The sequence below is a fragment of the Pezoporus flaviventris genome, unplaced genomic scaffold (assembly GCF_033815535.1).
Source record: "Pezoporus flaviventris isolate CSIRO_AGI_PZ_B2104156 unplaced genomic scaffold, CSIRO_AGI_Pfla_v1 ptg000035l, whole genome shotgun sequence".
Taxonomy (NCBI): Eukaryota; Metazoa; Chordata; class Aves; order Psittaciformes; family Psittacidae; genus Pezoporus; species Pezoporus flaviventris.
In genome coordinates, this window is record NW_026892583.1 from 3307655 (window position 1) to 3331438 (window position 23784).

At 42.7% G+C, this 23784-nt stretch overlaps 1 protein-coding gene across 23 annotated transcripts in view; it reads right to left on the reverse strand.

Annotated features, from left to right (window-relative positions):
* MADD (MAP kinase activating death domain) overlaps positions 1 to 21498 on the reverse strand; it is a 55394-nt gene extending 33896 nt beyond the window's left edge. For 5 of the 23 annotated variants that reach the window (XM_061462127.1, XM_061462120.1, XM_061462124.1 and 2 more), the window contains exons 1-20: positions 21305 to 21498; positions 17948 to 18562; positions 15448 to 15751; positions 14998 to 15129; positions 13973 to 14086; positions 13171 to 13251; positions 11764 to 11820; positions 10835 to 11013; positions 10080 to 10315; positions 9560 to 9716; positions 8470 to 8576; positions 7392 to 7585; positions 6461 to 6792; positions 5827 to 5966; positions 3915 to 4016; positions 3054 to 3092; positions 1979 to 2038; positions 1418 to 1520; positions 690 to 876; positions 366 to 516 (exon numbers count right to left, since the gene is read on the reverse strand). In XM_061462127.1, coding sequence (XP_061318111.1) covers positions 366 to 516; positions 690 to 876; positions 1418 to 1520; positions 1979 to 2038; positions 3054 to 3092; positions 3915 to 4016; positions 5827 to 5966; positions 6461 to 6792; positions 7392 to 7585; positions 8470 to 8576; positions 9560 to 9716; positions 10080 to 10315; positions 10835 to 11013; positions 11764 to 11820; positions 13171 to 13251; positions 13973 to 14086; positions 14998 to 15129; positions 15448 to 15751; positions 17948 to 18562; positions 21305 to 21366 — 3352 coding nt within the window. In that variant the 5' untranslated portion in view covers positions 21367 to 21498. The remainder of the gene's footprint in view (positions 1 to 365; positions 517 to 689; positions 877 to 1417; positions 1521 to 1978; positions 2039 to 3053; positions 3093 to 3914; positions 4017 to 5826; positions 5967 to 6460; positions 6793 to 7391; positions 7586 to 8469; positions 8577 to 9559; positions 9717 to 10079; positions 10316 to 10834; positions 11014 to 11763; positions 11821 to 13170; positions 13252 to 13972; positions 14087 to 14997; positions 15130 to 15447; positions 15752 to 17947; positions 18563 to 21304) is intronic. The other 18 variants (XM_061462129.1, XM_061462125.1, XM_061462118.1 and 15 more) reach the window with 10 other exon arrangements.
* Positions 21499 to 23784: the final 2286 nt, after the last annotated feature.

The window sequence follows — 23784 nt, forward strand, 5'->3', positions numbered from 1 at the left end:
GTTTCACATTAGAAATATCTCCCTTCCTATTCAGGTTGCCTGCAATAACATCCCAAAACTGTGGTTGGGACAGTGTTAGCTGAAGGTCCCCACTCTTAGAATTTCTACTTCATCAGTAAAAGACCTGGGCTTTGTATCTTGCTGCATACCTTCAATCAAATATCAGTATGGCCATTATTTTGTTTTGGTCTGGTTACATGTGTGCAAGAAGCACAATGCAAAAAGCTTTGTAAGTTTTCAGTAACGATGGTACAGTTCTCAACTATTCTAAACCCTTTGAAACATCAGAAGCCACAAAACAGCTTCCTTTACAATAAGGATTTTGTTTGGTTCATAAACACTGTAGCCTCATAAACACCTCTTACCTTTGTTGTAATAGTGGGTATGTGCTATCTCTAGCAGGCCAAAAACACTGGCCATGCCTCCCAGGCCAGCATTTGCATATGACTGCTCCAGGCTCAGCACAGTGCACTTAAGCAAGTCCAGCATACCCTTGTAAACCTTACGGCTGATCTCCTGCAATGAAAACCCATCGGTGTTACTACTTCACAGTTGAGGAAGTAACTCAAGAACATAAACCCCAAAACTGCCGAAACATCAGCTTTTAGGAAGCAGTTTAACAAAGACTTTCTACAAACTAAGCCTCAGCAGGCACTAGGTACGAGGACCCTGCAGAGTTCACCACTGACCACATCCTGTATGACATCCTGTCGAGCATCTTCTTCTGACTGGATCGTGCGATTCAGCTTGCTCAGTACAAAGACACGGAGCTGCTCACTCTCCAGCAGACGGCGGACTCTCTTCATGTTCAGCCAGCCAACACCCTGCCCATCAAGAACATTGTGTACTACTTCCTTCAGGAACTGCTGGTTCTCACTGGTGGATTTAAGAAGAAGCAGGCAAAAGTTAGTCCTCTGCTTACCTTGGCTTGCATGAGGAGAGATGTGGCCAGGACACACACACAGATGCACTTCCTACCAATGCTAAGTTTACAAGAAAAGAAGCTCAAATCTAGCTATGCCTGTTGCTAACACAACTGCACACAACCCAAGCTCTCCTCCAAGGGAGGAGAAAGCATAGTCAACAGTTGAGGTAATTTTTACTTGCACCACCATTGGCTAGACTGCCTTGTTCTCAGAACAGACTCAATTATAAGGAATAAATACTGAGTTAAAATAGGGAATTTTTTGGATCTCGGACAGAAAGAGGATACATTTCGAAGCAGAGAAAATTATGTGTGCGCATTATTAACTGTAAGACTATCCATACTAAATCTTCTTGAACAATGGCACATGCAAGCTTAAGGCCACAGAAAAGTACTACCTAGTTTTCAACAGCTAAACTCCTGAAGAAACATTAGCCAAGTATGACATGACTCTAATAACCTTTACACTCAAAAAGTAATGAAAAGTATTACCTGGAATTACTAGTTCGTCCCTGAGGCGATGGAGATTCTCTCTTCACTGTTGGGCTGTGCTTAATGACTGAAGACTTTTGATCCACAAGGGCGCGTCTGTTTCCTAAATGGGAGAGGAGACAGGATGAGAGGAAGGGGTGGGAGGAAAACCATCTGATCCCAGGACAGTAACAAGCAACGCTAATGTCGGCTAACACACCTATTTGGATTACAGGTAACAGACTGAAAACAAAATGGAAACTCCAAAAAAGCAGCAGCGTAGATCATATTCTAGCATCACACATCGGCAGAAAACAGTAATGGGAGTAATGCAGAGAGAAAAAGAGAAGATGGTAATGGGAGCAGGAGGTGAAAGGCAGGAAAAGTTTGGCTGCTCTGCATGCAGTTCCACAACAAGAACCATCTTCAAATTAGTCACTGTATGTAAAAGCGTAATGCATTGGGGTGACTAGTATAGATCATGTGGTACTGGTTACCCAGTGAGAAAGGTAGCCCAAAGTCAGGCATAGGGAATGCTCAAAATAGTTATATCATGCACAGCTCATGCTGTAGGGAACCCACCTTCATTGCTTACTGGGCCAGCTTCAGTAATAATCTCCATTATAGTATTTAACCCAAATACTGGGACACAAAATATACAATTAGTAGTGCACTACAATATCTACACTCCCCACCATCAGCATCAAAGAATCCAACTACCAGCTTCTTCCCAGCCCTCCCTCAAAACAAAACCCAAATGATGTCAGAGCAGGAAGGATGCTTGAAAGCCCAAGACAACAAGGGCCAGCCTAAATAATGTTAGAGATAGAGCTTGACTTGAAATTTGGCATCGTGGAACCAATGTACTGCATCTTCAAGGACAATACTGCACATATTGTATTTCAAGGGCACTATCAAAAACATCTGTATCACCGAGGAAAAAATATCAATGGAGGTGCATGAAATCAAAATTAAAAAGGAAGATGGAAAGTGGTCAAACAGCAGCAATGAGATGGAGTCCCAGCATCATTTCCCATTACGATTAGAGACACAAAGTACCACACACATTTGGTAAGAACAAGTTAATGCAGCATTTTTATACCTGTACAACAGACAAAAACATTTAAAAACCAGTGAAGTGCTCAGTGGGAGTCCCAGTGAGCCAGCATGCACACATAACACAAACACACACACACTGGCACATGCGTAAAACAGATCGAGCTACTCTATAGAAATCCCATCCTCATATCTGCACATAACATTAAAGGCCCTGCAGGGTTACAACAGTCAGGAAAAGAACACAAAAGTGCAGAAGACGAGGCACAAAGCATGAACGTGGAATGGCAAACCCCATCACTGTTTTCTTCCAATGCATGGAATTAGGCATTAAGTTTACCCATGGAAATAACCCTGCTATGAGGTATGTTTCTTATCCAGTACAACTGGACATGAAAACATAACCAACTGGTAAAAGGTTGTGCAAAACAGCTGTGCAGAGGCTCTGCGAGTGTTTTCACCCTACCAGTCCTGCTACTCCTCATTTTACACACAGGGAACGGTTACTCGTCTCAAAAACAAAGTCCAAAGCAGAAACACAAACCCCAGCTTTGGGCCTTTGTTTCTACAAGGTCAAAGGTCAGCAAAACATGATACCAACCTTCATTCACATCCCTTCCCACTTCCAGATTAAAGTAATCTTTACCGATTAAAATGATGAGGAGGAAAAAAATAAATGAAAAATAAAAATCAACATATTAAAAGAAAAGCAGTAAGTTCTAATCAGAGTAACTCAAAAGGTAAAGTAAAACCATTCCCCATTTTAGCAGGTGTAAAGGTCTCAACACTAATATAGTTGCATGTGCTCAGTCACTCTTCTGTTACTACACGTGACACAAGGATGATCAGGCTGTCCTGCTCCCCATACTAAGTAATTTCTCTAGTGCCCATTTAGACATGTTACCTAATGATACTGCAGACAAACAGATGTTCCAATGAGAAGACTGTGCGAATAAGTTAGGAATTGATCTTCCCTCTGAAGCTGAAGTATGGTTATAATCTGATTTTCTGCTTAGTGAACTGAAAAGGCTATAAACACTTTTGAAACCCACATAAACTGCAGACTTCGCGGGAGCTTGGCACTATCCACACTTACAAATGCAGCAGCAACACTTTAACAAGTTACCTAAGGCTAATCATGAAGATAGTGGCAGTGCAAAAGTAGCACCTACCCCTTGGTTCCTATTTTTTTTACACTGATTACTTAAAATTAAACCAAAGCAAAATATAAACCAATATTCAAAGTGTGTCTGTTAACACAGACTAGACCTGTGCCAGCCCAATTGTTGGGAATAAGTCTGAATGAGAACTATCAAGGCAATTTACTGTCTTGAGACTTCAGACAGGTACTACCCAAACTACCAAATGTGTCACCCCTGGGATTCCTGTTAGGGGTAAGACCTCATACTGCAAAGTCACAAGAACTGTAAAGCCTGTAGAAGACAAAGGGAAACATGGTTACCTTTCAGGCTGGGGAAGGGAGTATTCTTGTCTCTCCCGACTTTGGTTGGTAGGGCTAAGTTGGACAAACTGAAACTTGTGCTGTGGTTTCTGTACAGGCTGCCTATGAGAAAGGAAGAAAACAGTTAAATGCCTAATGCTCACTGCACACTCCCAAGCTTCCTTAACTTCCTACAATTTACCTTCTTATTCCAAATCCTTAAAGATTAAGTTCTTTATTACCCCAGAGTCTCACAAGCTTAACATCATCACATTTACGTCACAACCACATCTCTAATTACGTAATTCTAAATTCTTAGCTTTCATGTTATAATCACTGCTGGTTTATTTTTGAGTCTTAAATGTAACAGCAATATCCACCTGTCTTCCTGAACTTAAAGAGGTAACCTCACATCACCCGTGTCTTCTAGTCTGACCTTCCTTTCTGGATCAAATGGATAGCAAGGGCCATGTGAGAAAAAAGCATGATGGAAGATGTCCAAAACGTGCAGTTCTGAAGTGAGGATTGTGCACTGTGCCCGGTGAAACACTAAATCTGCCATAAAGGCATGCTTTAAAATAGAAGCTTTCCATTTATTAGGAGGAAACAAAAGCTCTTCCTAGTACAGACAGATCTTAAGAATACAACAATGCAGGTTGTAGACAGCCTGAAAGCATCTCATGTAGATCAATGAGCTGAATAACACTTCAAGATGTTCATTTAAAATGTCAGCATACTATTTAAATTTGCTTTGGTTTTTTTTTTTTTTTTTAGCCTTATTTTAATAACAATCATTCTACAAGAAACATCCAATATATTTTCCCCACTGCTGCAAACTTCTTGCACTGCTCCCCACTATACTGCAAGACTCAACTGGCCGTCTCTTCTTTCACTCATTAAAAACCTCTGGATTAGTTTTCCACTCCTGTGGATTTTATTATTAAAATATAACTGAAAGTAGATGAGCACAGTCACAAAATTGAATTTAGCACCTACACACACACCAGGGTAGCACGGAAAGCATACTATTTTTGTACCAACTTCATAAAATTGCACACATATTTGTTTAAATGAAACTGGAAGAATTTCTGATCTGTGCCCTGACATGCCCTGAAATAACAGAAGGGCCACATAAGCCTCTTTTCTGAAGGATTCATAAAACAATAGCTGTCAGCAGTGTAGGGTAAGTAAGTCCTGTGGCTCCTAATATGAGAGACCTGGTACCAGTTTGACAACTGTCCTGCGTTCAGCTGTAGCAGTTATTTTTCTCCTTCTTAGTAGCTGGTGCAGTGCTGTGTTTTCGACTTTAGTCTGAGAACAACACTGGTAACACCAATGTTTTTAGCTGTCGCTGATCAAGAACTTTTCAGGCTCATGCTCTGCCACTGAGAAGGGGCACAGGAAGCCGGGAGGAAGCAGAGACCGGACACCTGACCCAAACTAGCCAAATGGGTATTCCATACCACGGCACGTCATGCCCAGTATAGAAACTGGGGGGAGTTACCCAGAAGGCCCAGATCGCTGCTCGGGTCGAGCTGGGTATTGGTTGGCAGGTGGTGAGCAATTGCAATGTGCAACACTTGTGTTTATTGTTTTCTTTTCCACTTTTAGTTTTATGTTCTCTTTGCTTGTTATTTCCCTTATCATTATTATCATTGGTGGTAGCAGCAGTGGTTTGTGTTATACCTTACTTACTGGACTGCTCTTATCTCAACCTGTAGGAGTTATATTCTTTTGATTCTCCTCCCCATCCCTCTGGGTGCAGGGGGGGGAAAGGAGGAGAGTGAGCGAGCAGCTGCGTGGTTCTGAGTTGCTGGCTGGGCTTAAACCACGACAACCAAATCTTTCTTTTGAGTAGCCATCCCTCTATCCTATCTCTCTGTAAACTTTAATATAATAAATAAAATAGCTTAACGAATGCATGAGTACATACTTGCAAAAGACATGATGCCCCCAAAGCCTTCACTGCTGTTGTTAGAGACAGTTGAGTTTGGGGAGCTGGCCCTGGAATCTGAATCTGCATCAGAATCACTGGCCAATTTTAAACTGTTTGGACGGAGTAACTTCTGAGACCTGTAAAGAAATTAAGTACAACTGTTATCAGCTTTCTCCCCTCCCACCCTAAATCAACACATTGTATGACTGTGGGAGATGGATGTTGGTCTTATTCCACATCAGTTTTCAGCATTGTTAGCTCCTACTGCTTACATAAAAGCAAGGAACTGAGGGAACTGAGCATGTGCCTTTATTCAAAGCAGAAGGGGTGAGAGAATCATAGAATACTTAGGGTTGGAAAGGACTTTAAGATTGTCCAGTTCCAATCCCCTTGCCATGGGCAGGGATGCCTCACACTAAACCATGTCACCCAAGGCTATGATCAACCTGGCCTTGAACATTGCCAGGGATGGAGCACTTATCACTTCTTTGAGGTTTCAGTATTAAATGGAAGCAACCAACAACACATTTCAGATGCAAAAGGCATTTGAACAAATGAACATTAAACTGCATGAAGCAGATGGAAACCCCAACAGTGCTGTACAGAAGGGAAGAAGACAAGAAGGACTCACCTGCTTCCATTGAGATTCTGGTTAAATCTTGGGGTGTAGCTCTCTTCCTGCTCATCATCTTCATCCTCTGTGGGAAAACCATACTGTGGTTCAAAGTATGGATTGTCATACTCTCGCTTCCTCACCACCCCTTCTGAGGAGCTCATGCTGCCAGCTGCACTGTCGCTCTCCCGCCGATCCAAGCTTATCTTGGGAAAGCTTGGTTGCAGTGACAAAGAAGGGAGGTGGTTTGTAAATCCAGCAACCAACTTCTCTTCCATTTCTGCTGCATCTGTTGACTCCTGTGGACCAGTCAAATCACTGATCTGCTCGCTAACTTGCGTTCCATACAACTGAAGGGCAGGACAAGAACAATTATTTCAAACTGGAAAGTCTGCAGGGTCTCTTCTATTAGTTACTGGGCCCTCACTCCATCCCCACTCTCTGTAGCTTTAATCTAGGATTTCACAGACACTGCATTATTTGTGAATTATTCTATGGGCTTACTCCCCTGTAAACAGATCTTACTGGTAAGTCTTAGCTCAGGGTAACAGCCCTCCATTACCTTGCTTCCTGGTTATGCAAACAACTCCCATTCTTCCTAAATGACCACAGATTTCTGTGTTTCCCCACCCCACTCCCTGTTCCTCTAACACATCAGGTCTTTCCAGACTGCTCAAGCAATTCCTGGAGTCACAGCCAGGCCCACTGGTCTGTTAATGCTGCATTTTCTTAATGCATGGGAACTTTTACATGCAGGAATGCTCTATCCCAGCATAAGAGGGTACCAGTAAACTCCACCTTGCTCAGAAAGTCCAGAAAGAGCATGCAATTTAATCTGCGCATGGTTTCACAGTCTAGGTTTTGCCCTCCCCGAAAGAACCATGTGCATCCTCCCATTCTTTATATCCTAATATGCTGATCTTGGGGCTGAACTCATCTCAGTACACACATGATTCACTCCATGGATGACAGTGCTGGGGCTGCTACTGGCTGTAGTACTGGAACTTGAACGAGGCTGGTTGTTCTCTTGGGAGTTTTCACTGTCCATGGCCTGTTCATCCATATCTCCTGAATATTCTTGAAAATCATCAAATTCCACTTCACTGGCATCACCAAGGGCTGCGTGAGTCAGGGGGTCAACATCTGCAAACACAGCATTTTGTGTTAAAGAACATTGCCTTCCTCAGCCTTTTGCCCATCTAAAGTTCCTCAGCAGATGACAACTGCCCAGTAGAATAAACCTGCATAAAAACTTCGGTTGTAAAGGTTTTTTAGAGGTCATCTGTTCCAACTCTCACCTAAAAGCAGGAGTTACTTCAAAATTAGAGCAGGTTACTCTGGGCCTTGTCCCACTGAGCTCTGAAAGTCTCCAAGGCTTGACATTCTACTGTGACCCTGAGAACCTGTTTAACTACACTAACCACAGAGATCTCGTTTTTATGTCCATGCAGAGTATCTTTTGTTCCAAATTATAATCATTAGCTCTTGTCCTTGGGACACAGGAAATGCGTTGGCACTCCTAGACTTAATTTACTTAAATGAGAGTTTCCCACTCTCACAAGAGAAACTATTGCTGCAGCCTCCATATAAGCCACAGAGAATGCATTTTCCTGTCCCCACTAGGACACAGTGACTCATTAAAGCCAGCACAGAGAACCAGTATGTGGGGGCAGAAGAAAGCTCGTACTCTGCTACCCAGATTCCACATTATTTACTTGCAGCAGCAGGTTATTTCCAGATCTAGTGAGCCAGTTTTGTTCAGCAGCACCTATTTCTGTCCTTCCTCCTCCCACTGTCCTTTGGAGGAGGACATTTTATGTTCATGAGCAGGAGAAATGTCTTTTTTCAGCCTACCCCTGAATACTGAAGGAGTATAGAAGACACTTTCACCTCAGAGCAAGACTACAATGGAACAGTACTTTGATCTGATTCAGGGAATTAGGGGAGGTATTTTTTCCAGAGTGCAGATGAACAGGGACAAGGAGACTTACGTGGACCTTGTGAAAGTGAAGTTCAAAGTTACTCACTTGGGGTATCACCATTAATGTCACATTTCATCATCTCACTGACAAAGTCACCAAGGGAGGAGTAGGAGGAACTTGAGTCGTCATAGTCGACACTGTCACTGCCACTGCCACAACAGGTAAGAGAGAGAGATGAGTGGCAGCATAACAGCAACAACCAGGCCTGATGTTTCAAAGGTGTGAATCAGCACTGTTTGCATGGACCTCTGAAAAATCTCACGTCAATCTCTACAAACAAATCTCTGGCCAGAGTCAGAAGCCAGCTTCATGAAAGGTCAGAGCAAATGAAGTAGCTTTGAGGTAAATGAAGAGACATTATGGGAAGACATTTAAAGGCTCTCAGCAAAGTCAATGAGGTCAGGCAAAAGTGAGCAGGGAGTAGTGTATTAATTCTTTGCGTGCGTGTCAACTTCAAGGGAACTGGAAACGACAAAGCATTCCCTTTTTATACTAATGAAAAATCCCACTCTGTCAGGACCACTGGTGCTGTGTAGAAGGTAAAAGATGTGCAAGTCCCAGCCTGAAAGAGCTCACAGGCTAGCAGAGAATTAAGAATAATAAAACTAGCTGCAAAACTCCAGGAAATACAGCTAAAACTACTGTAAAAAAAAAAAAAAAAAAGCTTACTCTTATTTTACTGAGCAAATGAGGAGGTCTCAGGCAGTGGGTAGTACTAACAAGCTTTGCATAACTATGTGCACTGAGTAGAGATTTGAAAGAGTGCAAAGATGGGTGGGAGTACTTGTAGTACTGCTGTAGAAATAACCAGAGACAGAACAACATGAAAGAAAAAAGCATTAGGGTGGGAGGAAATACCAAATGTCAAATGGCATATAGATAGCAAAAGAAAAGAAGAAAATACAAATGGAGAATCACATGATATGAAGGGTTGAGAAGATACTAACAAAGGGGTTGAGAGGTTGCTGTCATAACAGAGCAGTGGGACAGTTTACTTCAGTGTCACTATTCTGCCCAGAAAGAAGAAATAAAACAGCAACCTGGCAGGCTAAGGAAAAGGCTGCAATCAAGAAGGAGGAGGAGAGGCCCAGCATTAAGTAACTACCATGTGACTTGTGTCATGCTCCTCACTAACCTGTCATCAGTGGGATCCGAATCTGTTTCCTTCTCTGCTGGGACATTCAGTGCTTCAGCCAGCTGTGAATTACTGTCATAGACACGATAGTGGATGGGCTGCAGCTGGTGAGCGTACCACTTTGGTTTGTCACCAATCAGTGCTGGGTCAAACATGTCTGCACGAGAAACAAGGAGAAAGTTAACTGAACCCATTTACTGGTGTCAAAGGCTTCATTCACAGAGGGTCTCCCCTACTAAGTCTTGCACAAAGGAAGGGACAGCCTCTACTCTAAGAAGCCTACAAGACTTCTCTGTAACCAAACAAGACAAGAGGTAAAATTAATGGGAAGAGTGAGTGGCTAACAGCTGGGCTAACTTGGTAGAAACATATGAGGACATAAATAAAAGTGCTCCTTGAACTGGATTTCCCTCCAATGGAGGAATAACATGGCGTAAAACTAAGCCCTTCCCTAGAATCACTCTACTTTTTAAGCTCCTGCATTACATTCAAGTGCAGGAAAGGCAAGACCAAAACTTACTGTTATGAATTCTCTGGAAAGCATAGTTTGTAGGGTTGAGTGACCATTCTCCAAAGTATTCTACTGCCTGTGTCCTGGAAAGCTTATCTGCAAAAGGTGTTTGCTTTGGCCTAGAGGCAAGGAAAGAATTTGCTTGGAAGGCCACCACTGGTCGTGGGAAGAGCCGAAGAGTGCGAGTATGCATCTGGAAACCTTGCAAAACATTTGGTGAGTTGAAGAATCTCACCATGGCAACCCTAAAAGGAAAACAGAGAACAGCGTATCAGATAAAAAACACAGAACACAACAGGAAAGAAGACAGTCTTCTTAGAAAATTATTGTCTTGAAATAAAAAAGGAAGGAAAAAAAAAGCCACCAAGAAATCAGTTTGGTTTAATTCACCACCTCAGCAATAAGACCCAATACCCCAATGAGGGGTATCATTCTCCTACCCACTAGTTGAGGTGACAACTAAGTCTTGAGCTTTTTTTTGTAGTTCAAGGCTTCTGATTTAAGCTGAGGATTGAACAGCAGACTAACAAGTCCAGGTAAAGTGGATGATCTATAGGAACATCCAAGAAACAAAATACCCCCTCTGAAGATAAAGAGTTATGTTCATGCAGCTAACAGATCTGAGATAAACACTGCTCTTTTTTGCCCATGACGTGAAGTAGAACCTGGAAGATACTGCTTCTACCACAGGACCCATAGAAATGTCTGTGCTGCCTTCAAATGCAAACTTGACGAACACACAATACCCTTCTGTTCAGGCTCACCTGGTAGCCACATCCACAGAGTCCACATCATTTCCATAGATCAGAGGGTTAAATTCTGTGGAAGGAGTAGACTGCAAATCATTCTGCGGTCTTCCCAGCAGCAATGGCACCTCCTGTCCCTCTTGGAACTTCTCTAGATTAAGAATGGGCTGAGTATTCAGACTCATACTGGCCAGTGCCTAACAAAGGACAACATTATGCACATATTCAACAAGGAAAGTTATTCAAGGAGCAAGAGAGAGATCAGAGCTACCCTGCCCTACAGGCAACTGCAACAACTGTGCATGCTCCATTAGCTTTTCTTAAACCACCTCCTATGCTGAGTCAACAAACATCTTCAGGCCCTCCTTTGTGTAGATCATCAAAACAATCTCCTCAACGCTGAAATAGTGCTGGAGCTAGCCAAGGAGTAGCACAGAAATTCACTTTGCTACATCACTCACAATGCGGAAACAGTTCAAACTAGACTACCAGTAGGATGGCACTGTGTACAATATTGTAGAGTTATTCCCATGTGCAATTTGAATACATCTTGGGACCCAGACTCCTTGAAACTTGCTTTGTATGTTGACCATTCAACCAGTAAGTTTGATATCCCAGGACAATGCAGAGACACCTTTACACAGGTATCTGCCTGCATCCCTGCAAACCTCCACTTCCCACCTGAATGAGTCCTTCATCTCTCCATAAAACTACCATCTTCTTCAACCCTCATGACAACTTCAAGGATATTCACCAGAGCAGCACAAGTGGTAAATCAGTCCTGGACACCCAGACCTATCCTAAATCTTCCTCATTTCTCTCATTTGTCCACTGACTCTTCATCTTTTTATTTCAAAAATAAATACATGAAACAAAACAAAACCAAAAATTCCAAAAAGGAAAAGGGTAAAATGGAAGATTGAGGGGAAAAGAATAAAATAAAGAACCTTGTTGTCAGGAGTGAGCAGCTGTTTCTGAGTGATTGCAGTCATGCTAACCAGACACTGGAGGCAAGATGGAAGATCATATGATAACAGCAGCAGCCCATCAGAGCCAAGACGAACACATGACCACAGAGAAACAGATGGGAGGAAAAAAAAAACCTCTATTACTACCAAATATCACAAATGAGACGAAACAAAAGGGACCACAAAATAGGTACATCTGGGGAGAAAGGCCTAACTGCCCCACCCCCAAACATTCACATCTGGCCACTTGGGTAGTATGAAGGCTGCTGTCCTTACTGATGCAGCTATGAACTTTCTACTGCAGTTTAAAAGCAGCTATCCTGAATTTTACTCGTTGACACTAAGAGCCAAAGGCACACCAAAGTGATGTGTGTCACAGTTTAGTCTTCTGTACTTTGTACAGCAACCAGTACTGTTCCTTCTTTGCCAGAGATCAATACTTAATGATAATCTCTATAGGAATACATAGAGATGTAACCTGAATTTGGGTGAATTTTAAATGTGTTCAATGAATTTGCAATTTGTTCTGATATCCAGCTCTGCCCTAGTGAGAGAGTTTTACTGAACAGTGCCTGAAGCTGCAAGGGGGTGAGGCAGAAGTCATGGGAAGGGGGATCTAACAAAACTCCAAGCAACACATGGCTTCCATCTGTGCTGACAGCAGGTACTGGCATTATCACAGAGGTTACACACTTTGCTCTCCTGATCTACAAGGAGAGGGAAGGAGCAGAAGTCATCACATTAGTAACACATTTTACCTTTAGATACTGCATGCAGCGTGCATAAGGAAAACAGAAATAAAGAGATAAAACCTGCTTGACACGATCAGCCAGGATGACCCAAGCTGATTAATGGCTTAGCAGGACCTGAGAGGAGAGACTGAGACCTCACACACAGATCTGTGAATGGAGGGGAAACAAAGACGGTCATAGCTTGATGATCAAGCCAGACTTTAAAGCCCACATGGCAAATGTAAAGGAGGAATCTGGAACTCTCTGCATCAACTGGAAACAAGTTAGCCCCAAATAACAGTGAAAACCAGAAGATAATCAGTTGTGTCCAGGAGAATTTAAAACTATCCCTTACCTGGCTAAGAAATTAACTGCAGTTAAAAGCCTCAGTGAGCACTCACTTTTCCAAATTAATGCTCTCCATTAACATAGAAAAGCAGCAACTGGATACCTACCACAACATCTGTATCAACTGATACTGCTTTTCAAGCTCAAAATGCTGCTGTATTCTAACATGGGGATGTTCTAACTGGCAACTATACAAAAGAGGCATTTTAAACAGGCTGACAGAAAATTCCCGCACAGCTGCAGAGCAGTGCAAGACTACATCAGCTAAGTCCTACTGAATATGAATCCTCCCCCCAAAGTGTTTTACCTGTTTCAGGTGCTTTTTCAGCTCTGAAGCTTCTGGTTCTGGCAGTGCTGGCAAAGATTCTGCATTTGTGGGAACGATCACCTGGAAATAAGCATAGCAACAGACTGAGAATCCCCCAGCTGTAGTCATTTCATTTCCAAACCAGAATCTCCTGAATCTCCACCACTGCAGAGACTGAGGAATGAAAGCCATAAAGTAAAATAATTAATAATAATAATAATAAAAAAAGCCACACAACACATAGGCACCCGCATCAATACTTTGATTTTCACTGCTTTTTTGGTTGTTACTGCTTAAAACATGACAAAAAATGGAGGAATGACTTTATCATTTACCACAAAAAAGAGAAGTTTGAACCAACATTCATCCTTTGGATTTTCCATCAAGTAGATGTTATACACATTTCCCTTGAACATGGGCCTTGCTTGTGCCCCAGTAGAAAGCAGGATACATAGCTCTATGTGAATCATGACAATCAATGTTGCTGGAAGGCTCTTATCAGATTGAGTTTCTTAGGTAGGGCTATAAGAGACAGGGTCACAATTACTCAAGACAACAGCTTTCTAATTTGTTTGAGGATTTATCTTCTAATGATGTAGCCAGATGGATTAACTAGGAATGAATGCCTTAGAAGCAGAAGAAATGGGGACCTTGAGACACCACAGAACATAATTCTGAGGGTTAAAACAGGAATGGCACAGGCAGGCTGAGGCCAGGCATTCTTAAATTCTCGATAGGTACACTGATGAAAGTACACAGTTCTCTGGAAGCAAAGCCACAAATCTTTATGGGCACCACTCACCCTGTTGGTATCCAGGTCAATAAGCCATACATCATCAGGCATTTTAAAATCCAGTTTGTAAAGGAAGAAACTTGCTGGAACACCAATGATGTAAGGTGTAGGGGCTAGAAGCAACTGAAAGAGAGACTTTATTAAGGACAAGGTCCGCATATGATAACAAAGAGAAGCAACAAGTCACAAATGAGTACACCCTCAGCTCAGTGAGTCTGTGACATTGCAAATAGGCCCAGACTACAGGCAAAGGCTTTACCCTTACACTTAGAATGGTAATTTGGTTTCAAACCAATAACATCTCTAGGAAGCAGAAGAAACAGACACACTTTTTCAAGTGGACATGGAAAACCTCAGGGGAAATTCAGGTTGTTTCTGATAAGGGAATCAGCAGAGGGAAAAGGTTTAAATCAATAAGGCATGTAGCGCCTTGAGAACAGTGGCTTGGGAGGCTAATTTATTCTTTACATCTAGAGCACTTGGTCACCCCCAAGGGATAATACAAGAACAAACCTGCAGCATTAGTTGCACAATAGCACTGCAGTAGTAAGATGGCCTGAACTGTATCTTTCCAAGCAAAATAATGAGCTCCTACAGAGAGCTGACTACCGGCAAAACACAGCTCCCAGTGTCAGTAACTCAACACTTCCTATTTCTGAGGACAATAAATTGCAGGCAATAGTTTCTAAACTCTGAATTCAGGGTTCTCAAGCATACTTAAATATCACTCTGGACCCTCCCCAACAACCCTTAATACTCTGTTGGGAGGAGGGGGGCGGGGGAATATCGTAATATTGTGGATCTACGGCCTTTCAGTCCATTGCTTGTGAACTACTGCTTTGAATCATACAATTTACTAAGCATGCTTTGAAGATACCCTGGAAAAGTGGTGTTACCTATGATTTCAATAGTGGCACTCAAAGAACATTCTTTGCAAGGCTGCAATTAAAGAGAAACCAGTGGGGAAGGAAAGAAGGAATGCTCCTGTCACAGAAACATCTTTTGCAAAAGACCAGTAAAGGAAAAATAGGTACCTGTTCTGCAGAGGCCATGCAGGTGGGAAGCAGAGGGATCACTGGGAACATGTACTCTAATGGGTAGATCATAGCCACAAAGGCCATCACAGACATTGAGAGTGCATTATAATCTCGGGACTGCAGTACAACCTGGAACCAAAGAAACTCGTATCAGCACTGCAGCAACCATTCACCTGTAATACTTCCCCCAGGGGTATGCAAAGATCACAGCCTGCAGGATTTGAGGGCTGTGAACTGGATGACCCTTTATTCATCTGAAAACAAGTTTCGGATGCTTTTTTGAGCAAGAGCAAAACTTTTCAGAACAGGAACCTCAAAAGAAGCTATTCCTTTCCCCCACAGAAAAACTGATTCCAGCAGACAGCTGTTCCGCACATCCAGCCTACCCTGGTTTTGAAAAGGACAGAACTTTCTACAACTATCAAATACCACCTCTTCCTTTCTTACCTTGTGCTCCAGAAGGATGCAGGTCAGCACCTGCAGGCAGGCATCCACTCCCAACAGCTCCAAGGGCAGATGTAACGGGAAATCCACCAAGGTGAAGCGGGATGGATCAGGAAGAGCAAAGGTCAAAGCTGGCTGTAACTCATGTGGCAAGACTTCCACATCCACCCGCTTCTGACCAGCGACAGGCATCGGCGAGCGTAGCAGCCGGTATATCCAGGCCTCAATCTCCCGCAGGTCATGGAGCAACGCACTGGACTTCTCTTCCACCAGGAGGGAGCCTGTGAAAATCCTCCACATTGTGTCCCTGTACAGGGAGAGCAACAGGTTAATACTCAAGGAGCTTCACTTGACAGCCATTCCAGCAAAAAGGCATACCCATTGAGAATTCAAAGACGCAGCCAACAAACACGTAGTGACACAGGATGCAGGGACTTCAGCTTATTGAAGTAACCACATTGGGAAGTATCAATATTTCTATGGCAGGAATCAATGCAGGTATGTCACTTCCACCTGACAGTTCATTCATTCATTTAAAGGGTTCAGCTAGGTCCAGATCTCTGAAGATCTCTCATCACCATGGTGCCTGAAATTCAGCATGCACGTAGGATACCTTCTAGTATCTGAAGGGATCCTACAAGGATGCCAGAGAGGGACTCTTCATTAGGGACTGTAGCGATAGGATAAGGGGTGATGGCTTCAAATTTAAACGGGGGAGATTCAGGTTACATATAGAGAAGAAATTCTTTATTGTGAAAGTGGTGAGACACTGGAATAGGTTGTCCAAGGAAGTTGTGGCTGCCCCATCCCAGGCAGTGTTCAAGGCCAAGCTGGACAGGGCTTGGAGCAACCTGCTCTAGTGGAAGGTTTCCCTGCCCATGGCAGGAGGTTGGAACTGGATGATCTTAAGATCCTCTGCAACCCAAACCGTTCTATGAATCATTCTATAATGCTCTCATATCTCATCCAGAATTGTGGCAGACCGACTGATTGTAGGATTCTGCTTCCAACAGTCCTACAAACCTCTGCAAGAATAAGGACTAAACCCGAGATAAAAATATGCCACACCAAGATCTCTCAAATGTTTTGCCATAATATACCACATGGTAATTCAAACCTGCTGCTTTAATTTTCCCAGGGGATATATGCTCAGCATTCCTTCTCTTGCCCCCTCTTCTGTCACTTGTTTCTTCTTTAAGAATTATGCCCAAAAAAGAGCAAATTTTTCAAGTATCACATGCCATTCAAACATTGGCATACTTTTAACACCCCTTCCAAAAATCAGACGAGCTCACAGAATTGAGGAAAATCATTAAATTTAGCTTATTTCTGCCTCAGCAATGATCAGACTAAACCAAGTGACAAAATGGGCTCCCTTTTCCATTGGGAAGAAATAAATGATAGAAATGATAGAATCATTTTCTCCCCAAGCATCAGTGGATTCAGGTGATAACTGTGCTAAAGCAGGAGTCAGTCATAAGCTCAGTAACCTAAGAAGTAGGCTACTGCTTTGTGAACAGGACAGATTTCCCTTCCCTGCATAATGTAAAGAGCTTATCAAGATAATGATACATGTCCTGTCATTTTTCTTGCCTTTGACAAGTTTAACTTGGAGTGTACCAAGCTACTTACCTCATGCTCTGAGCTATCTCACAGCCCCAACCCTCTTACTCCTGAGATCAACCCCTCCTTCTCCAAAGATGTATTTTGTATTTTCTCTTTTTGCTTAGCATACTGGAAAGCAAAATACCACCCTTAGATGGAGGTGTCAGGAACAATGGCACAGACATACATCCATGACTGATATAAAGACATTGTTCCTTCTGTATGCAACAGTGCAACAGCTTTTGTTACATATCCAGCGTTATAACAGCAGATATGTAAGGTTACTACTTCACATTAAAAATACACCAAGTCCCTGTCAATCTGTTGTTACCAACCCCCATTTCCATATGCTTCATAAACAACTCCTTTGTTTTCTAACTCTCCACCCTTTCCTCTTCAAATACTGTACTTTGATCTCTTTCAGCCATTCCTGCTTCTGTAACCTTTTCTCTCCTAAGCTGAAGTTCAGAGTTCTATCAGCTCACCAAGCACATTTTCATCATTCCCCTCTTGACCCAAGTGGAAATTCTGTTATTTCTTGGCTGTTTCTAATCTGCCAGAGAATCAGTCCTGACGTACGTACACTGCCACAGAGGTTACAAACATGCCAAACAACAGAATCAGTGCTCAGCTTCAGGAAAGATCAATCAGTTGTCATCAGGATAGTACCTCTTAAGGTGCATCAAAAGTGAAAATCATACCAGCTTACAGAATCAGACACAGACATTCTAAAGAAATCATCATAAGAATTTCCTTTTCCTACTGTGATCCTGGCTTAAAAGAGCAAAAAGGTCAACCACTGGTGTTTGGCTGCTTCTGCAACCACACATTTGCCATGCGACAATTGCAGCCCTGGACACAGTTGGAGGAAAAAGTTCTTTCTTCCCCCTCAACATACCTCTGCACCCCACGAGGAATCCCCAGCTTCTTGCCCAATAATCTCTCACTACAGCAGTCCACGAGTCTCTTGAGGGTGTACAGACACTCACGAAAGGTGGAAAAGAAGGGGTAATGACTAAGGATGCACAGAGAAGTCAGAGTGCTGTTCCGAGAGCGATGGCTGCCTTTGGCCAGGCGCTTACTGCGTGGTGATCGATTCACATCTGGGGTAGACTCTGTACTGGGAGCCTGTAGCGAAGAGCCACTCTCCGAACTCTCAGTGCCCACCTCCTCCTGCGGGGCAGATGCATCCCCAGCTTTGGGGACCTTCTGTCCCTCCCGAGCTCGGTGCCCCCCTGTGCCTTCTCCCTTCTCCTTGGGTACTCTCTTCTGGAAGGAGCGGTAGAAGTTGACACAGATTCCATAGCGAATGACACCCGTGTCCTTGTCTGTGAGTGTGAAGACAAAGGAAGTGTCATCACGGAAGCTCATGCGTTTTTGCCGCACGCTCAGGCATCCTTCTGGCTGGCAGAAGAACACAACATCAGGTGGTAGAGGGAAGTCCACATGGTCTTCTAGAGGGTAACGCCGCAGCAGTTCAGGAGTCTGAGCAACACTATCACTACTTGGCTGCCTATAGAAAAAACAAACACAAGTAACATATACAGTTGACTGATGCCAACAAAAACCTTTGGTTTTTCCCTACTAACGTGTTAGCAGCCTTCATCTTTGTTTCTTCTGTCCCTTACTAGCCAGGGGAAGGGCAGCTCCTCAGTCACTAGCCACAGTGTTCAATCAGTAACCACAATGCTCAGTCACTAGCACAAGGTCACAACTATAGAAAGGTTAAAAATTCTATACCATCATTATCCAGGCCCAATAAGGAGCCTGTTCAAATCTGACTGAGAAAAGAACTTTCAGGAGTATGTTGTTTTCAGCTGATGTTTCCCTGATTTTGATTGCCAAAATTAATTGAACCACACGGGTCTCTGGGCAACATTTGGGTAGCAAATAGACTGTCCCTCAGCAAATACAGTCAGATGAAAGCCCTTGGATTTCAGTTATTTATAACTAAGATAAAAAAATCGATTCCTAAGTGAGAAAACCAGCAACTTACTAGGAAAGAACTCAGACAAATGGTGGAATAATATGGACCTCATCCTGTAAAATCTTCATCTAAAAGTTCCGACAACCATAGATACATATATTTCTGTGTTTGACTTTTGAACTGGATTTGAAGTGTAAGTTACTGTAAAGCTGGGATTTATATATACTTATGTATACATACTATATATACACACTATATTGCATATATACTATATGCAGACCTATTCAATGCTATTGCTCTCCAACCTTGGTACCACAAATCACTAATGTAACACAAAAATACAAAGCAATACTGTTTATTCCTCATTTTCCACCAGAATAACAGATTCTTTCAAGGTATTAACTATTTTCCTACCACTACTTTTCCACTAAAGCTACTAAATAACTGCCAGAGAAACAGTATGAGATCCACATAATGAAGAAAGAAATACATGTCCCCACTTCCCTTTGGTTTGACCACTTTGCTATAAAGTCTGATCTCTCACAGTTTTTAAAAGTAATCAGCATTTAGTATCATGTTTACTAAATGGGATGTAGGAGACTTGGCTCCACCATCACTCTCCTGAGATCTCAAGCAAGACATTTCCTTACCTTGATATTTTAGATCTGCCCATTTCAAAATAAAAATGATGCTTGCTTTTCCCTCATCTATTTGACAGATGACAAAACCCAAACAAGTAGTAGTAAAATGTTTGTCATTTACCCAAGAAAATCACTGGTGTCAATAGCTCTGCTGACTAATGCTCCCAAACTAATACTTGATTGAAGTAAAAAAAATTTATAGTGCCTGTACAGGTAAGTACTGAAATACCACAGAAAATGAAAAGAGAAACCCTGAAAAGCTTTTCTATATGAGGGGGGACGCATCATCTAATGCATCAACTAATGCACCATCTAGCTAAAGAAATGTCAAGTAACACTGGTACTGTTTAAAGAGTCTATTTGGTTAAAGAAAAAATGTATATCACCAGTTCATGCCTTTGCAGTAATATTAGTCTATAAAAACTGTGTCATCTCAGACATTTAGAAAGTTTGCACCTAATAAAAGGAAATACTTCCAAAAGGCATTGCTATTTGTGCATGGTGGGTAAGTTGTAATGTTAAAGGCCACACGGAGCTCTTACGGACTTTGCAAAAGCTACTTCAGTCAGGTCCATCTCTTATCATTGTCCCTTGCTGAAGTGCCTTATGAGACAATAGACCTCTAAGCATTAGCTATTCTTGCCCAGCAAAAAGCAAGAGAACTGTGGGAGTCCAGAAGTGATGTTAGCAGATTTCTAAGTGAGAACATCAGACACTATAAGCGTTACTGGGGGACGCAATTAACATTTCTTCCTCCTCCTTTTCCTAGTTAGTGACACACAGATGAACAACTTGGTTATTTTTCTTCAGACTGTAAAAAGTAATTAAACTACTAAATTATTCTGTCCATAAAATACAGTAATAAAAATAACTATTATTTAGGATTATGTAATTTCTTCCACTGAGCCTATTTAGACTTTGCACTCAAAGTATTCTGAAAAGAAAGGGGGAGATAAAGCAATAGTCTGATGCAAATAAATCACTGATATTTAGAAATGAAAGTAAACCAGACTTTAGAATACACCCATTAAATAGACTGGCAGAAAGTTACTGTATAAACTTTGAATAAAGAAAAATAACATTTACTGAGCGCCTGTGTATTTGCCAAGCAGCACACACATCAACACCATGTCTCATACATGTTTGAAGTGAATAAGTGTAACATTTTATCTATTGTTACTAAGACCTTAAAAAGCAAAGCATTCAAGTCATTCCCATGAGGATAAATGAGTATTAGAGGGGGAAAAAGCCAAGTAAGGCAAGTTTCAAGTTTGTTTTCTTTTAACTGAGTTTACAGAGCACACTTCAAAAGCTAGAAAAGTAACCACAAACTAGTATTTTATTTACATGTGGCTTTCAGTATTTTCAGTTTCTGAATCCCCTTATCTTGATGCCAGTAGAAGCAAAGAAGTTCAGACACATGGGTTACCAGAGAGTCATATATAAACTGGCTTTTCTTAAGTCACCCTTTGCAGGAGTCTAAAGACTGCAAGTTAAAAAACTTTGGCTGCACTAATGTTTTTCAGAAAGCCTCCTGGCCCAAGTAGATGGTCTCATTCTGTCAGCATGCTGCACACATTCCAGACAGCATTCGTTGGCACCAAGCAAGTCTTCACCAGTGAATTCTAAGCTCTTTATCCTCACTCTGCTGCCCAGGCAAAAACAGCGCTAAGTCTCTTTTCATTACCTTGCTCCAATGATCACAAGATAGTCCAGTAACCGAGGGCAGGTTTTCTTCTTCTGCACCATTGTCCTTGCTGCCCCTCCCTATGTCATCTCAGTGAATGTCTGTTCATCAATCCAGGGGTCAGTTATCCAAGTTAGCTGGGATTGAGCGCCTTGGGGAACCAAATCTGCTTCAAAGTGCCTGGTAAATCCAACCTATGAGCAAGAAAAGCAAAGTGTCAAAGGTGCAATCAGGAATACCAAATAATACAATTTCATGACCTTAACTATATTCCCCAAAAGCCTCAGTGGTCTGTGCAATAGTGGCCACCCCACAGATCTTTCTCTTCAGAGAACGGTTTGGGTTGGAAGATCACCTAGTTCCAACCCCCCTGCCTAGTTCCAACCTCCCACTAGATCAAGTTGTTCATGGCCAGGTCCAACCCGGCCTTGAACACTCCCAGGGATGGAACATCCACAAGTTCCTTCATCAGTATAAAATCACAAACCCAGAAAAGCAGAGAGCTGAGAAAACAAACAAAGAAGTACGAGAAGATCTCAAGAAAGCCCACAGACAAAGAAGCGTATCGCTGGCAAAGAACTATTCATGAAATGGTCTGAGGCAGGAGTATTGTTTAGGCAAACCCCTAGGATTGCTACAGTGCTTGGGAAAGCAGCTTTAACTGGCAACTCTGTACAGCTGAACATGACTAAAGGAGAAAACACAACCTGAACAGATAAACAGAATAACTAAAGATGGGGTAACAAGAAGAGATGTCCAATTTGATATAATGCACCTCACCTTCCCAAACCTGGATGTGGCATATAGCAAGAATGAGCTCCACAAGCCCCAACAACCAATCTCTAACATGATATCTGTAAAGATACAGAACTGCAAAACTGCAGTTTGGAACAGCAAAAGTTATAAATGATAGCTCAGTTTGATCATAGAATCATAGAATAGTTAGGGTTGGAAAGGACCTTAAGGATCATCCAGTTCCAACCCCGCTGCCATGGGCAGGGACACCTCACACTAAACTATGCCACCCAAAGGTCTGTCCAACCTGGTCTTGAACACCTCCAGGGATGGACCATTCACAGCTTCCTCGGGCAACCCATTCCAGTGCCTCACCACCCTCACAGTAAAGAACTTCTTCCTTATATCCAACCTAAACTTCCCCTGTTTAAGTTTTAACCCGTTACCCCTTGTCCTGTCACTACAGTCCCTAATGAAGAGTCCCTCTCCAGCATCCCTATAGGCCCCCTTCAGATACTGGAAGGCTGCTATGAGGTCTCCACGCAGCCTTCTCTTCTCCAGGCTGAACAGCCCCAACTTTCTCAGCCTCTCTTCATACAGGAGGTGTTCCAGTCCCCTGATCATCCTTGTGGCCTCCTCTTGACTTGTTCCAACAGTTCCATGTCCTTTTTATGTTGAGGACACCAGAACTGCACACAATGCTCCAAGTGAGGTCTCACAAGAGCAGAGTAAAGGGGCAGGATCACCTCCTTCAACCTGCTGGTCACCCTCCTTTTGATGCAGCCCAGGATGTGGTTGCTTTCTGGGCTGCAAGCGCACACTGAAGCCGGCTCATGTTCATTTTCTCATTGACCAACACCCCCAAGTCCTTCTCCGCAGGGCTGCTCTGAATCTCTTCTATGTCCAACCTGTAGCTGTGCCTGGGATTGCTCCGACTCAGCTTTAGGACCTTGCACTTGTCACGGTTAAACTTCATGAGGTTGGCATCAGCCCACCTCACAAGCGTGTCAAGGTCCCTCTGGATGGCATTCCTTCCCTCTGGGGTATCAACCAAACCACACAGCTTGGTGTCATCACCAACAGCCCCAACACTGATCCCTGAGGGACACCACTCGTTACTGGTCTCCAGCCGGACACTGAGCCATTGACCACAACTCTTTGTGTGCGGCCATCCAGCCAGTTCTTTATCCACCGAGTGGTCCATCCACCAAATTGATGTCTCTCCAATTTAGAGACAATGATGTTGTGTGGGACAGTGTCAAAGGCTTCACACAAGTCCAGGTAGATGACATCAACTGCTCTACCCCTGTCCATCAGTTCTGCAGCCCCATCATAGAAGGCCACCAAATTGGTCAGGCAGGATTTCCCCTTAGTGAAGCCACGCTGGCTGTCACCAAGCACCTTGTTGTTTTTCATGTGCCTTAGCATGCTTTCCAGGAGAATCTGCTCCAAGATTTTGCCAGGCACAGAGGTGAGACTGACTGGTCTGTAATTCCCCAGGTCATCCATTTTCCCCTTCTTGAAAATGGGGGTTACACTTCCCTTTTTCCCTTTTTTTTTCCAGTCGTCAGGAACTCTTTCCTTTTTTTTTTTCCACTTGTTGATAACTCAATTTATCTTCTCCACTTACTCCATACCCCACATTGCCTACAGCTACTTTCTCTGCCCATTTCATAACAGAAAAAAAACCCTCTTGGCACAATTGGTATTTTACTGCAGGATCATTATTTGTCAATAACTCTGTT